This window comes from Taudactylus pleione, unplaced genomic scaffold, assembly GCF_031769625.1.
Source record: "Taudactylus pleione unplaced genomic scaffold, aTauple2 ptg000433l, whole genome shotgun sequence".
NCBI lineage: Eukaryota > Metazoa > Chordata > Amphibia > Anura > Myobatrachidae > Taudactylus > Taudactylus pleione.
In genome coordinates, this window is record NW_028284835.1 from 1,141,035 (window position 1) to 1,155,624 (window position 14,590).

At 51.0% G+C, this 14,590-nt stretch overlaps 1 protein-coding gene across 1 annotated transcript in view; it reads right to left on the reverse strand.

The window, feature by feature from the left end:
- YLPM1 (YLP motif containing 1) overlaps positions 1-14,590 on the reverse strand; it is a 117,869-nt gene that overhangs the window by 15,547 nt on the left and 87,732 nt on the right. The window contains 5 exon segments of the mRNA XM_088447486.1: positions 11,626-11,745; positions 13,335-13,418; positions 14,001-14,084; positions 14,176-14,352; positions 14,439-14,558. Of these exon segments, the coding sequence (XP_088303612.1) occupies positions 11,626-11,745; positions 13,335-13,418; positions 14,001-14,084; positions 14,176-14,352; positions 14,439-14,558 (585 nt within the window).

A 14,590-nucleotide genomic window follows, 5' to 3' on the forward strand; every position in this document is an offset into this window, starting at 1 on the left:
AAAAATTCTAAACTAGCGAAAATTCCCAAGTATGCGGCAGGTGTTTTCTAGAATGCAGGTGGTAGCGGCAGGTGCATTTTTGAAGAATTTTAAAAAATGACTTTAGGGACTTAAAAATATGCTTGCACCCATTTTCATGTACCCCAAATTTGATGGGACTAGTTATTTTTTACAAAAAAGTGCTATTCTTCGCCCCTTCTTCTAAAGCCACATTTATGCACATGCAGTGGCTATTAAAAACTGACTACCTTCAGTAGCTCAAAATCGGGGGTACCCATAGTGATCTCCCATGTCAGGACATCTTTAGGGGGGGTGACAGGAAGATTTCCCAAAAATTTAATGGACTTTGATACTCACCTTTCCCCCGGGTCCCGTTTTCGCCGGATCCTAATTGAATACTGGGATAAGCGGGCACGCGCCCGATACTTTATCCCAGTAAAAAAAATGGCGATGAGGGCGAAAAGTCAGACCTTCGACTTTTTGCCCCATATTGAATATGGCCCAAAGCCTTAAATAATAGGTCAGAAGTACAGTATTGTTGTCCTTGTTCTAACGAGCTTAACAATAAAATAAACAATGAGGTATAAAGGGAGGACATCCAGTGCTGCCCGATGGATTTCGCCAATGGGTTCCGCCAGAAGTATAAAAAACCTAATTTTCTCCAACACAAAGGTTTACCATGGGGTATCTCAAAGCTAATCCTAAGGGAAGGTACGCTGCAGTGTGCAACACCTTACAGAAAAACTAGGGTCTGAACGAAAAACGATTATTAATCTGCTAAATTTCGCGAAGCTTTGCACTAAAAGCCAGACGACCACACAGCCCCGATGGCTCCCACCAACCTGGTGGAATGCGCACTCGCTTTTCAAGTAACAGCTGATCTGCCACAAGGTAAGCATGGAAAAATGACCAAAGCAATCTTATTCAGCAATGGAAGCTAGGCAGCCTTTTGTGAATTATCCACCCTGTGCAAGGCATGGGTCTTATGGATATAGGCACTCAATGCCCTTACCAAATCCAGAGAATAAAGAGCCCTTTTCTTCAGGGGAAGCATCCCGGTTTAGAGACGGGATCACAGATGTCCTGAATCAGATGGAACTTGGAAGACCACGGTTGGCTGAGAGGAAGGCATGGTTCTAAGAACAGCCCTATTTGCTTGGAAAATGGAGAGGAGATCTGTAACAGAGCCCCCAAATGAGGTTTGAACCTTATTCCAGAACATCCTGCAGAAATAGCAGCAAATGGCCAAAGCAAAGAGTCTGGAAACCCCTGTGTTTTCACAACAAGCAATCGATGTGCCAATTACACAGGACCTGCTTTTGATCATGGTCTGGACCACACTGTGAGAAGAACCATAATGCTGGGTACAAATTTAACGATGTGTACCCAGCACGATTTTGTTAGTGATGTGACCAGTGAGGGTCCCAGCATCGGCAAGTGCATACACACTTACCGATGTCGGCAGTGACATCGCGACAACTAACCCCCAGCCCCCTCCCCCCGCTAACGATGTTGCCTGGTCCGACAGGGTGATTTTGCCGACTATGCGCGGGAGTGTACATAGTCAGTGACATTGAATGTATACTGAACAATGTTGCCGATATGTTGTCCGATTCAGCTGGATCTGAAGACTATAGTATTGCCTAGTGTGTACCGCTTTTAGGATTGTGGCTCAACTGCCTCACTGTTCGTGCTATGTGAGGGAATCTCTGGTCATGAAAAAGTCCACAACTTAAAAGATCGGGTCTTAGAGGCAGGTACCTTGCTGGGCCGTCTGCCATGCTTAGAATGGTAAAGCAGATTGACGTTCCAAGGAACAGACACAGCATCTACCAGAAACGCCTGCAGATCCTTCATCCTGGAGCAGAAATGCTCCACCTTGTGATACAACAGTGAAGCTATCATGTTAACATTTGATTGCACCCACTTGCCCACCAGCTGTTGAAAAGCATCAGCTAGTGAGATTGTCAGGATGAAGTTTGTCTGCTGAGTATATCTGTTTCTAAGATTTCCACTTCTGGGATGAATACCATGGCGATAACTAGAACCTTTTATTCCAAGCAACTCATGATGATGCTGGTCTCTCTCATGGCCAGGGCACTTCTGCTGCCTCCTTAGCGATATGTGTAAGCCACAGACATGGCACTGCCGGACTATCTGGTCAGACCTTCCTCGCAAGAACGGTTAGTTTTAACTCAAGAGACCAAAGAGCCTGTAACAGAGACTGAAGAACGATGGCCGGTTCCGAAATGGAAAAGAACAGGACTGAACAGCAAATCTGAGGAGGCACTGGTGTCCCCCTGAACATGTAAAAACACATCCTCGATCCATGCCGTTGCTAACTGTCCACGAAGATTCAATGTTGGACCTGTCCACCCTCAATCCAAGGATTCCAGGTTCTGAGGTTCTGATCAAATAAAAAGATGCGAGTAAAAACCCAGATGCTTCTGTTGGAGTAACTACTCATGCAGAAAGAAGGGACTAAATGCCACCATCCCTCAGGGCAAAAAAGATTTCATCTTGTTGCCTAAAAAACTGCCTTGTGTACAGCTATAATGTATCCCCAACTTATGATGCCTCTGAGCCAGGAGTCTAGCGTTCCTGCTAGGCTGTTTTATCGGGGCACCGCGCCCTGCCCTATTTCTAAAGGACAAAAAGCACCCTGCCCTCTGGGGCGGTGCGGGTCGCAGTGTCACGTGGGTGGGGAAAACGGCAGTGTTAGCAGTCATCGTCGGTAACTGACAGCAGCGCTTGGGGGTAGCCCAGCATGTCCGTAAGTGTCAGACACGCCCCCAAGAGTGACGAAAAAGGGACGCGTCTTAAAGACACATCCCTTTTCATTAGCTACGCCTTTTTTAGGGAGCACGCACATGTGCCCTTTCTCTAGGTCTGGCACCGGGCAGGGTGCCAGACCTAGAGTGAACACTAGGAGTCTACGGTGGAAATTAACCAATTATTCTGGAAGGGGAGTTGACTGGCACCCACTATTGGAATACCAGGGTGGGCCGCTCGCCTGTCAGACTGACTGCTGGATGGAGGGCTTGGGAGCTGGCAGCCTAGTTGCCCAAGCCCGCTCACCCCCCTGCACCCCTCCACGGGGCGGGAAGGATTGATCTCTGGAGATCGGACTCCTCGACACTCCGTAGAAAGTTGAAAAACTGAGAAAAGAACTATCCCACCAGTGGCCTGGGAAATAATATTATCCAGTCTAGGACCAAACAGAAGTGTAACAAATTGTTCTGGCTGGCGCCTTCTAGAAGAGATAGGCTGGCCTTAGTTTGCAGTCTTGGGGAGATGCAACCAATGTAAATGGATAATAAATCAAAACTAAATATGGATCATTCTTGTTACTCATACATATAAAGGGGATGGTACCGTCAGCAGCATCCCAACTGTCAGAATCCCGACAGATTGCGGAGGTAAGTATTATGGTTAGGGGGAGGCTTAGGCTATACGGAGAGGGTTAGGCTGCAGGACGGGAGGGTTAGGGTAAAGGTTATAATAAGTACAGAAATCCTTCGGTATTCCGTACCCAATCCATATAAAGTGAGCCGATTGTCAGTAAAAATGGTATACTAGTCTTAACTAAAGATTTTGTTTTTTATTTCACAATAGAAGCTCCCCAAAGTATGTGACAACAAATCAGATTTCACCACCCTCGTTGTCCCAAGGCGAAGCTAAGCTGAGTTTATTGGGTGCTCCTTAGCGGTGTAAAGGAGGCCTCAATTTCCTTGTGCTATCATGTAACAGCAGTGTTTAAAACAAGAGATATGGTAAGAACTTACCTTTGTTATCTCTGTTTCTACGAAGTCCATAGGGTCCACAGGGTTGACCTTGGGGTATAGCTGGATCTGGATCCACGGGCACCACGCAGTTAAAGCTTTGCTGCTCCCAGGATGCACTTGGGTCCGTCCTCCTCTATACCCCGCCCCGGCCACAGGCACCTCAGTTGGTAAGCAGCTAAGGCCGGAGGAGGAGACTAAACAGAGAGAAGGAAGACTGGAACACACAAGAAACCATACTCACAGAAATGGGAGACGGAAAACCGGTGACCAGCCACACAGCCCATTTGAAGCCAGGTGCGTCAGGGCGGGCGCCCTGTGGACCCTATGGACTTCGTAGAAACAGAGATAACAAAGGTAAGTTCTTACCATATCTCTTGTTTTCTACTTCAGGGTCCATAGGGGGTCCACAGGGTTGACCTTGGGGATGTCCCAAAGCAGTTCAACTAAGGGCGGGGACGCTCCTGTGCTGAAAGGAGTACCCGGCGCCCAAAGGATGCATCCTGAGAGGCGAAGGTGTCAAACGCATAAAACCTCAAAAACGTCTGAATTGAAGACCAAGTAGCCGCCTTACACAGCTGAACAGCGGAGGCGCCACGTCTAGCAGCCCAAGAGGGACCCACAGAACGAGTGGAATGAGCCTTAACAGAGGCTGGCACAGGTAAACCCTCCTGCGCATAAGCCTCACAAATAACTGAACGAAGCCAACGGGCTAACGTTTGCTTGTTGGCAGGCCAACCCCTCTTGTGAAAACCGAAGAGGACAAACAAAGAATCCGACTTCCTAACCGAAGCAGTCCGGTCCACATAGATTCTAAGTGCCCGGACCACATCCAAGGAAGCCTCACCAGCAGAAAGATCAGGTGACTGAAAAGCTGGCACAACAAGTTCCTGATTAATGTGGAACTTTGAAACCACTTTGGGCAAAAACTCAGGACGCGTGCGGAGCACTGCCCTGTCCTGGTGAAAAATCAGAAAAGGAGGGCGACAGGAAAGCGCCCCCAATTCTGAAACCCTCCTGGCCGAAGCAATTGCCAGGAGAAAAATGGTCTTAAACGTCAGCCACTTGAGCTCCACCGACTCAAGCGGCTCAAAAGGAGGACCCTGCAAGACCCTCAGTACCACCGTCAAGTCCCACGGAGCCACCGGAGGCACGAAGGGAGGCTGGATCCTGAGAACACCTTGGAAAAAGGTGTAAACATCTGGCAGTGTAGCAATCCGTCGCTGAAACCACACGGACAAAGCACACATGAACCTTCAGAGAGGCCAGGCGTAAGCCGAGGTCCAAACCCGATTGAAGAAATTCCAAGATTCTGGAAACCCGGAACACCTGCGGATCATAGTTTCTGGATTCACACCACTGAAAATAAGTGCGCCACATCCTGTGGTAAATCCGCGCGGAAGCAGGCTTGCGTGCCCTAAGCATGGTACCAATCACTGAACTGGAGAAACCCCTAGACCTCAAGACTGCTGTCTCAAGAGCCACGCCGTCAAAGACAGCCGACCCAGATCCGGGTAAAGGCAGGGCCCCTGAGACAACAGGTCCCGACGCTGAGGAAGAAGGTACGGAGCGTCGATGGAGAGGCACCTCAGATCGGAGTACCAAGGACGTCTGGGCCACGCCGGAGCCACCAGCACGAGCGTGCCGCCGTCCTGCTTGAATTTCCGCAGAACCCGAGGAAGTAAGGACATCGGAGGAAACAGATACGCCATGTGAAACGTCCATTTCACCGACAGAGCGTCTACCAGACAGGCGCCTGCGTCTCTTGTCCTTGACCCGTAAACGGGCAACTTGTGATTGTGACGGGAGGCCATCAAGTCCAGCTCCGGCAGCCCCCACCTGTCCACGAGTAGCTGAAACACCTCTGGGTGAAGCGACCATTCCCCGGGATGCACATCGTGACGGCTGAGGAAGTCCGCCTCCCAATTGAGGACTCCGGGAATGAAGACTGCCGAGATCGCTGGAACGTGACACTCCGCCCAAGCAAGAATGCGAGACACCTCCGACATTGCTGCCCGACTGCGAGTTCCCCCTTGGTGGTTGATGTACGCCACCGTGGTGGCGTTGTCGGACTGCACCTGAACCGCCCTTCCGTGAAGAGCGGGGCCGGACGACTGCAGGGCCCTGTACACAGCCCGCAGTTCCAGGATGTTGATGGGGAGAAGTGCTTCTTCCGCGGACCAACGACCCTGAAGCGATAATGAGCCGGTCACTGCCCCCCAACCCCGAAGACTGGCATCCGTCGTGAGCAGGACCCAGTCCGGGATCCAAAAGGGGCGCCCCTCGACCAGATGCGCCGTCTGAAGCCACCAAGCCAAAGACTGCCGAACCTCCGCGGACAACACCAGCATCTGAGAGCGGATCCGGTGAGGTAACCCGTTCCATTCCGATAGAATCAGCCCCTGCAGGGGCCGGGAATGGAACTGGGCAAATTCCACCATGTCGAATGTCGACACCATGGACCCCAGAACTCTCATAGCTGAATGGACCGACAGGCGGCAACTGCTCAGGCAACTGTGTATCCGCAGCTGCAGGGAGGAGACCTTCTCTGGAGTCAGGAAAATCCGCTGCTGACGAGAATCCAGCAGGGCTCCCAAATGAGCCATCCGCTGTGATGGAATCAGGGAGGACTTCTTCCAGTTTATCAACCACCCGTGTGCTTGAAGACAAGCAATGGTCAGGTGGAGATGTCGAAGAAGCACCTCCGGGGAGCTCGCCAGCAGCAGAAGATCGTCCAGGTACGGCAACAGACGTAGACCCTGACCCCGAAGGTGGGCAGCCATAACCGCCATCACCTTGGTGAACACCCTCGGAGCCGTGGAAAGGCCAAAAGGCAACGCCCGAAATTGGTAGTGATGGTTCAGGATAGCAAACCTCAGATACCGCTGATGTGCCGGTGCTATGGGCACATGGAGATAGGCGTCCTGGATATCGAGGGAGACCATATAATCCCCGGGTTCCATCGCCAGAATGATGGAACGTAACGTTTCCATCCTGAACCTGGGAACTCTGAGGTATCTGTTCAGAGACTTCAAATTCAGGATAGGGCGATGAGAACCATTGGGTTTCTGTACCAGAAACAGAGTAGAATAGTACCCCGTCCCGCGCTGAGACAGCGGAACGGGAACAATGACCCCTGCTTGTAGCAAGGATTCTATAGCTACCTGAATCTGACCAGCTTTGGTCTTGTCCAGAGAAGGACTCGTACAGAAAAACTGGTGGGGCGGCCTGAACCGAAAAGACAGGGCGTACCCCTGAGAGACTACTTCTCGAACCCAGGCATCCGTGGTGGTATTGTGCCAACACTGGGCGAATTGGAGAAGTCGGCCTCCCACTCTGGGGTCCCCCAGAGCGTCCCATCAGGCAGCAGGCTTATCCTCCTGCTTGGAAGAAGGGCGCCGAGCACTCCATGCCTGCTTCTTGGGCTTGGGTGCGGCCTTGGTCGCCGAATGTCTCGGGAAGGACTGGCCCTTGGCCTTACCCTGAACCCGAAAGGACCGAAAGGCAGAGCTCCTCACTTTAGCCGTCGCAGAGGCCGAAGGGAGAAAAGCCGACTTGGACTTAGCCAAAGTATCCACTATTCTGTCCAAATCCGGACCAAATAGTAAATCACCATTAAAAGGCAAGGCCTCCAGACCCTTTTTTGAATCTGCATCAGCCCTCCAGGACCTCAGCCACAGGGAGCGCCGAGCAGACACCGCTGCAGCCGACACCCTAGAAGTGAGCAGGCTGGCATCCAAAGACGCTTCCCCAATATAGGAAGCTGCATCCCGCATCTGTCCCACTAACGCTCTCTGGATATCCGGAGCCTCATCAGGAAAGGTATCCTCCAAGGCATTGGCCCATGCCTCAATGGCTTTAGCCACCCAGGAGATAGCCATGGACGGGCGAGCCACCGCCCCGGAAAGAGAATAAATGGACTTTAAACAAGTCTCCACCTTCCTGTCCGTGGGATCCTTCAAAGAGGAGATAGATGGCAATGGCAGCGTCGCGCTTTTGATCAAGCGGGTAACGTGGGAATCCACCGCCGGCGGAGTTTCCCATTTCCTGCAATGAGCTTCAGGAAAAGGATAGTTCGCCGCCAACCTCTTCTGTGGATGGAACCTCTTACTAGGTAATTGCCAGGCCGCCGCCATATGATCCGATAATTGATCAGACAGGGGGAACACAGTTGAGGTCACCTTGGCCTTTTTAAAATTAGGAAACTTCGACCTAGGAGCCGGCGCATCATCCTCAACATGTAGGATAGCCCGCACCGCCCTAACTAAGGCTGGAACATTAATGGAGGACTTAGCTTCCACCTCCTGCCCCATGACATCAGAGTCAGAGTCCTCATGGATTTCTCCATCATCTGAGGACACTTCCGAGTCCGACAACTGCGCAGCTAGTGAACTCACAACCGGACGTTTAGACACCCTTGGTGGCACATCACCTTGCAACATGGACTGAAACGCCGAGGATGAAGCCGCCAGACTCTGTACGGAGCTGGATAGAACATCCACCCAAGGCGGAGGAGCCGTCGGAGCAAAACTCTGCAAAGGCACTACAGACTGACGCGTCCCTGGGGAAGACTGCACATACACAGGCAGTCCCGAGTAAGAACCCACAGTCTGGGCCCCGGGGGAAGACCGCAACATTTGTGGAACCCTCGGGGAATGGGGGATGGTGGGCTGCGGTAACGCCCTAGAAGGGACCGCTGATGGGACCGATAACCGGTCCGCAATAGACGCCAGCACCTGTGAAAACATCGCCCAAGGAGGGTCCTGTGATACAGGGGGGTTGGAGGGGCCCGGTACCAGCTGGCACCGCCCGCACAGACCATCCTGAGATAAGTCCTCCCCATCAACTCCAGCAGCACAACGTCTGCAGGAAAATAGCACAGGAGCCACAGAGCGCTCAGTCTCCTCATCAGACATGATACCGTAAATCACAAGAAATAGGTATCACCAGAGGAATTACGGTTTTAACACCCGCGCACTCACCAGTATGCGACACAACAGCCCAGATATGGTACTGTGTAGCACACAACAGTATGTGACTGACCCCACAAATACGTGTTTTATATAAGTGAGGGTCTCAGAAAAACGCCCTTCCCCCACACACCTGCCGGGCCGTAGGAGAAGGAAAGGGATAGTTATAAGCTGACAGTAAGGAGAATAAGTCACAGACAGGCAGCACTAGCAATAGTCACATACAATGCAGAAAAGTTAGTACTCACTGCACCTTCCGCTACAATCAACCGCCCAGATTCAGTGTCTGGGAGGGCTATAGCGCTGTGTACACTGTCCTTTTGCAGGGGAGAGGTACACAGGGGGACCGGTCCACTTGATACCGCCTGGGAGTCTGCGATGTGCCAGTAAAGATGGCCGCCGGAGACCTCAGAGGAGGAGTGGCCGAGAGATAAGAGCAGCTCAGCGACGCCAGACTCCTAGTTGAAAGGCGCGCTGAGCTGAGGGGAGGAGCCGCTAGACAGGGAAGGCTGCCTCCCCTGGCTAGCAATTAACCCCCGGGTTGCCGGTCCCGCTACCAGCCTGATACCCTGGTGGTCTAGCGGACACGCGGGGTATTCCTCAATTGAGGGGGAGCCCGCCGCCGCCGCTAGCGCCTCCGGTCTGTCCCCAGAGACCGGAGGCTCCTGACTGCATTGAAGTATCCGCGGCCCGCGGCTTACCTGATCCCCGTCGCGTCCGGCAGCAGTCAAGGGAGTCCCCAGAGCCCGGCTAGTACAGGCTCTGGGGTCCCGCCGCGATCCCCAGAGCTGTACTGGCGTCGCGGCGCCAGCGGGGAGAAGGAGCGGCAGCGTGGACATCCTAAAGGACAGTCTGATGCTGCCGCTCTAACAGTGTAAAAAAAGTAGAAAAAAATAAAAAATTTCTCTTTTAAAATAAAGCTTAGGGGCTGCTCCTGCAGCCCCACTGCGACAGGGTGACCCGACTCCGGCCGGGCACCAACTAAAACTGAGGTGCCTGTGGCCGGGGCGGGGTATAGAGGAGGACGGACCCAAGTGCATCCTGGGAGCAGCAAAGCTTTAACTGCGTGGTGCCCGTGGATCCAGATCCAGCTATACCCCAAGGTCAACCCTGTGGACCCCCTATGGACCCTGAAGTAGAAAATTGGAATGCTGGTGACAAACAAGCAAGCTTTGGGGGCATCCACCTTAGGCGGGAATTACCATATCAGGGAGAAAATAGTTACTGCAATTTGCAGGATACTTGACATCTTCAACCAGGCATAATCCATCCTTTAGAAAACAGGGCCTTCAACTGAGAAGATGGGGAGAGAAAAAGTGAGGTTCTTTTTAAGTTTAAGCAGCGATGTGACCAGAATCGGATTCCCCGATGTCCCAGAGTTCTAATACCTGTCTGACAGGGCGCACTAGATCATGCACTTCCAGCTTCCCAGTGGAAACCACGTCAGGACACAAGGAAACCTCAGGGTCAGAGCCTTTCACCCCCTGCCAGCCTCTTGGCAGAAAAAGTCACTTGGATTCCTCCTAAGCATGGGGAAACATTGCAAGCTACTGCTCCTGTGGTCTTAGGGAGGTGGCAGATCAATAAAAAACAATTTGCACTAAAAGAGGCGGCAGTCATCATAACCTTCTCTATGGAAGGGGACAGTTGCATGAGACCCTGCACTGAGACCATGCAGAGTCATCAGGCGCCATCACAGTGGAGGCCCTGTCTGAGACACTGTGGGAAGCAACGGCACTTTTCTGTCAGTGCTATGACTCCCAACAAGAGGAACAGAGGAGGGAGAAGCCGTGCTTGCCTCCCAAGTGTGTCTGGATAGGCTGGGGCATAGAACTAGCAAAGGGCTGGCTATGTCATCTTAGGGTGAGTGGTTACTGGCCCTCTGACAAACATACGTTTGTAGCACAGGGGAATCCAACCACTCACTGAGCACAAGGAAAATGGCATCCGGAACAGGCAAACATTTTCCCACTGTATCTACTTCAAGCCTGAGATCTGGGCGAACCCTTCCCAGACAGATAAATGAGAGAAGAAAAAGGACATGACCACTGTAGGTTACACAATCCGGGAGTATGAGAAACAAAAAAAACAGCCCAGGGAAAACCCACCAAGTAGCAATGCTAACATGCCAAGTGCACAGCTACCAATTATACTTGAATCCCCCTTACCCCAGGAATCCTGCAACTACCTCACCCGTGTAGTACCAATTAAAGGGCTAAACGTGGCTAAAAATCTAACTCCATGCACCAGGAGTGGGTTGTTAGGTTCTGCACTTCATTGTATTATCCTGGGTACTACACGTAGTCTCCCATATCCAAAAATTCAGAGATACGGAATATTCCAATACATGGAATTGTTTTTTTTTACCATTACTTAGTGACTGATAGTTCACTGTACACTAACTATGCTTAATTATTAAAGATATTGTATAAAATGACCTTCAGGCTGTGTGTATAAGGTGTATAATGAAACAAATATCTCATTATGGTATGCAAATATTCCAAAGTACAGAATAATCCGATATCCAAAATACCCTGGTCCCAAGCATTTTGGATATGAGACACTCAACCTTTACTTATGGTGGCTGATGTATGCCAGTGAAAAGGGTTTCAAAATGTGACACACATCTATACATGGAATAACAGGTTACAACACATCAGCACATATATTGGAGACACTCTACAAATGTGGAGCCCCGGTATTACACTCAGCAAGCTTTAGGAGCAGAGAATGGGAAGATCAGACTCTTTGGGATCAGATTTGGCCAACAGGGCTTGGAGGTGGGGGGGAATGGGGGAGTGTCATAAGTATTCCAACTACAGAAGTGGAGGGGGATGGAAACGTGAACATGTTTGACACTGATCATTTCATACATTTCTCGAACTGTAGCCAGACATCGCAGCCGCTCCTACCCGATCACTCTCCTCCTCCTCGGACGGCCCCTTCGCATCTTTGTCTGCCTCTGTACTCGGCTCAGAATCCTCCATTTCAACCTGGATAAAAGAGAGAGAGTCAGGACACTGTATGCTTTTCTGTCTGAGTCTCATCAGGTCACCCAGAGCTGCTGGAGTCACTGTGCGCTCGGCCGTCTGCTTTCTGCTAATGCAGCCTCTATGACCGAACAGTGATTGGATCATGTGTCTTATAGCTCCTAACAAATCTACTCATTGGCTTTATAACAGAGGCAAACCAGGTCTAGCAAGCTAAAATTCAGCAACCATTCCGAACATCCTCATATCAAACAAGAGAAAGAGAATTGGTTATCATGACACGACTACCCCTTTTCTTTTCTCTTGTCGTTGGCAGCGCCCCTGAAACTGAATACCACATGGTTCATCCAGAAATCTTGTGACAATGTATCTAGGGCAGAAGTTTATTTTCTTTTCATGCAACATCCTCATAAGTCTGCAGTAACATGCCAGTAACTGAAGTGCAAAAGGCCATGGGCTAGCAGTATGTAAAGGTAATGGTAAGTGGCGTCACTGTTCTGTGAAATGCCCAGACCTGCATCAGTAGTAATCTGACATATCGTGAGTCAGTTTGACCACCAGCTAGGCTGCTCGTGGCAGGGCGACTTGAATTATCGGAGTTCAAACGGGGCATAATACTGGGTGCCCGACCTATGGGACATTCCATTTCCAAAGTTGTGCGAACAGCCATTATTCCTTGATTTACAGCGTCACGTGTGTATTGGGAATACTTCGTAGAAGGCATTACAGGTGCTTAACGATAGTGACCAGCGGCTTCTGGCCAGAATGGTCCGTGGCAACTGCGAAACTGGCTCGAATCACATCCAATGCAGGTACTAGCTAGACACATATCCAGCAGGTCAGTGCATTTTTCTTTATCTTCCATGGGATATGGGAGCAGAAGACCCACTAGAGTGCCCCTGTTAACACGACACCGCCGCCGGACACAGAGCCTCACCTGGGCTTGTGACATTGCTAATTGGGCTTTGGAGGACTGGTAACATATGGCGTGGTCCGATGAGTCACAGTTCCAGTTGTTTCAGGCTGATGGAAGGAATCGAATGTAGCACAGACCCAATGAGGCTATGGACCCTAGCTGTCAACAAGACACCATACAGACTGGTGGTGGTTCCATAATGGTGTGTTCCCGTGGCATGGGTTGGGTCCACCGGAACAAGTCATTGACAGATAACCACCAAGTTGAATTTGCAGACATTCATGAACCCGCAAAATGATGGAACACTCCAGTAGGATAATGCACCGTGTTGTCTTTCCCAAATTGTCCAGAATTGGCTAGAGGAGCATTCTGGAGAGTTCTAACAAATGGTAAGGCCACCACGTTCGCCCAACATGAGCCCTATCGAACATTTATGGTACGCGGTGGAGAGTTCCATGCGCACCCGTCCTGCACCTACAAATATCAGGGAGGTCATTCAATCCACTTGTGGAATCGATGCCATGTCGAATTTCTGCACTTCACCGGGCTAAAGGTACTACACGATTCTGGGTATCTATCCCATGACTTTAGGCACTTCAGGGTATAATGTACCCTGAAGTACATTATATGACATCTCCAGCCACGACCTATTATAATAGGGATTTGTTTCACTTACCTCCTCAATGGCGGCATCCTGAAGCAGGGAGCGGATATCTAAGCGAATCATGTGCCGCGGGGCTGATTCCCAGTTATCTGCCATCTGTAAGAGAACGGGTAAGTGAGGCGCCCTCGGTATGGAATCAGTATGCAATACCGCCGGCCGTACAGCGGTTCAAATCCCGATAGCGGAAGCCCAGCAGGGGGTGAAGATCCCTACAGCTGATTTTGATAAGTACCCCTAACTCTCCCCCTTAGGGGTGCCTAACCCTAACCATCCCCCCCTAGTGCCTAACACTAACCTCCCCCCTTCCCCGCAGCCTAAACCCAAGTCTCCCGGGGGGCGGTGCCTAACCCTAACCTCCCCCCCCGGGGGTGCCTAACTCTAAGCCCCCCTTCCCCTAGCCTAAACCTAACCATCCCAGGGGGGTGCCTAACTAAGTCCCCCCGGGAGCCCTAGAACCTAACCCTCCCCCCACCGCGCTCGATGCCTGGCTTACCTTCGTTCGGTATGCTGGGCGCTGGGCTCCCTGCATAGGTCTAATGACAGGCATCAGGATTTCGACACCTGTCATTAGTACCTTGCCGGGATTTGACAGTCGGGAAGCCAGCGGTCGCCATTTCGACAGCCGGCTTCCTGACTGCATCCCCTCAGTACAGGGCGCACAAGATCAATGACGTTTACCCTGTTAATATCCTTCAGCTTGCGCCCATGCATATTTCGTTTTGCACACGTCTGAGTGTCAGCAGCGATTTCAGCCAAGTAGACCTGCGACAGGAAGAAACATACTAAGCAACTACAAGCCTTTGATTCTGCAAAGAACACAAACACACCACAGCAGCCCAGAAAGTCACTTTACCTCAAAACCTTTGGTCTTCGCTGCACTCCAGAACTGTTCGAAGTGTCGCACACGGTCATGGATACTGTCCAAGATGATGAACGGGAAGAAGCCATCATCCAGTGTCTTTTTGAATGTTTTTAACATGCCACTGCGATAGGTCTCCTCCATTTCTGGTTCATACTCGTACTCCATGACCTGCAACAACGTAACGGACTTACAGCATGAGAACGCAACGCAGGGCATAAGTAGCGGCATCCTCTTCTCCTCCTCTCGTAACTCACCTTTCTTTTAACTTTTTTACCAGACTCTGGGTCTTTTTCAGTCTTCTCCACCTCTGTGATGAAATAGTCATCCAGACTCAAGACCCTGGGAGCAGAGCCACCACACTCCACCTCTTTATCCTGGATAAAGACAGAGAATGGATGAGTTTGTT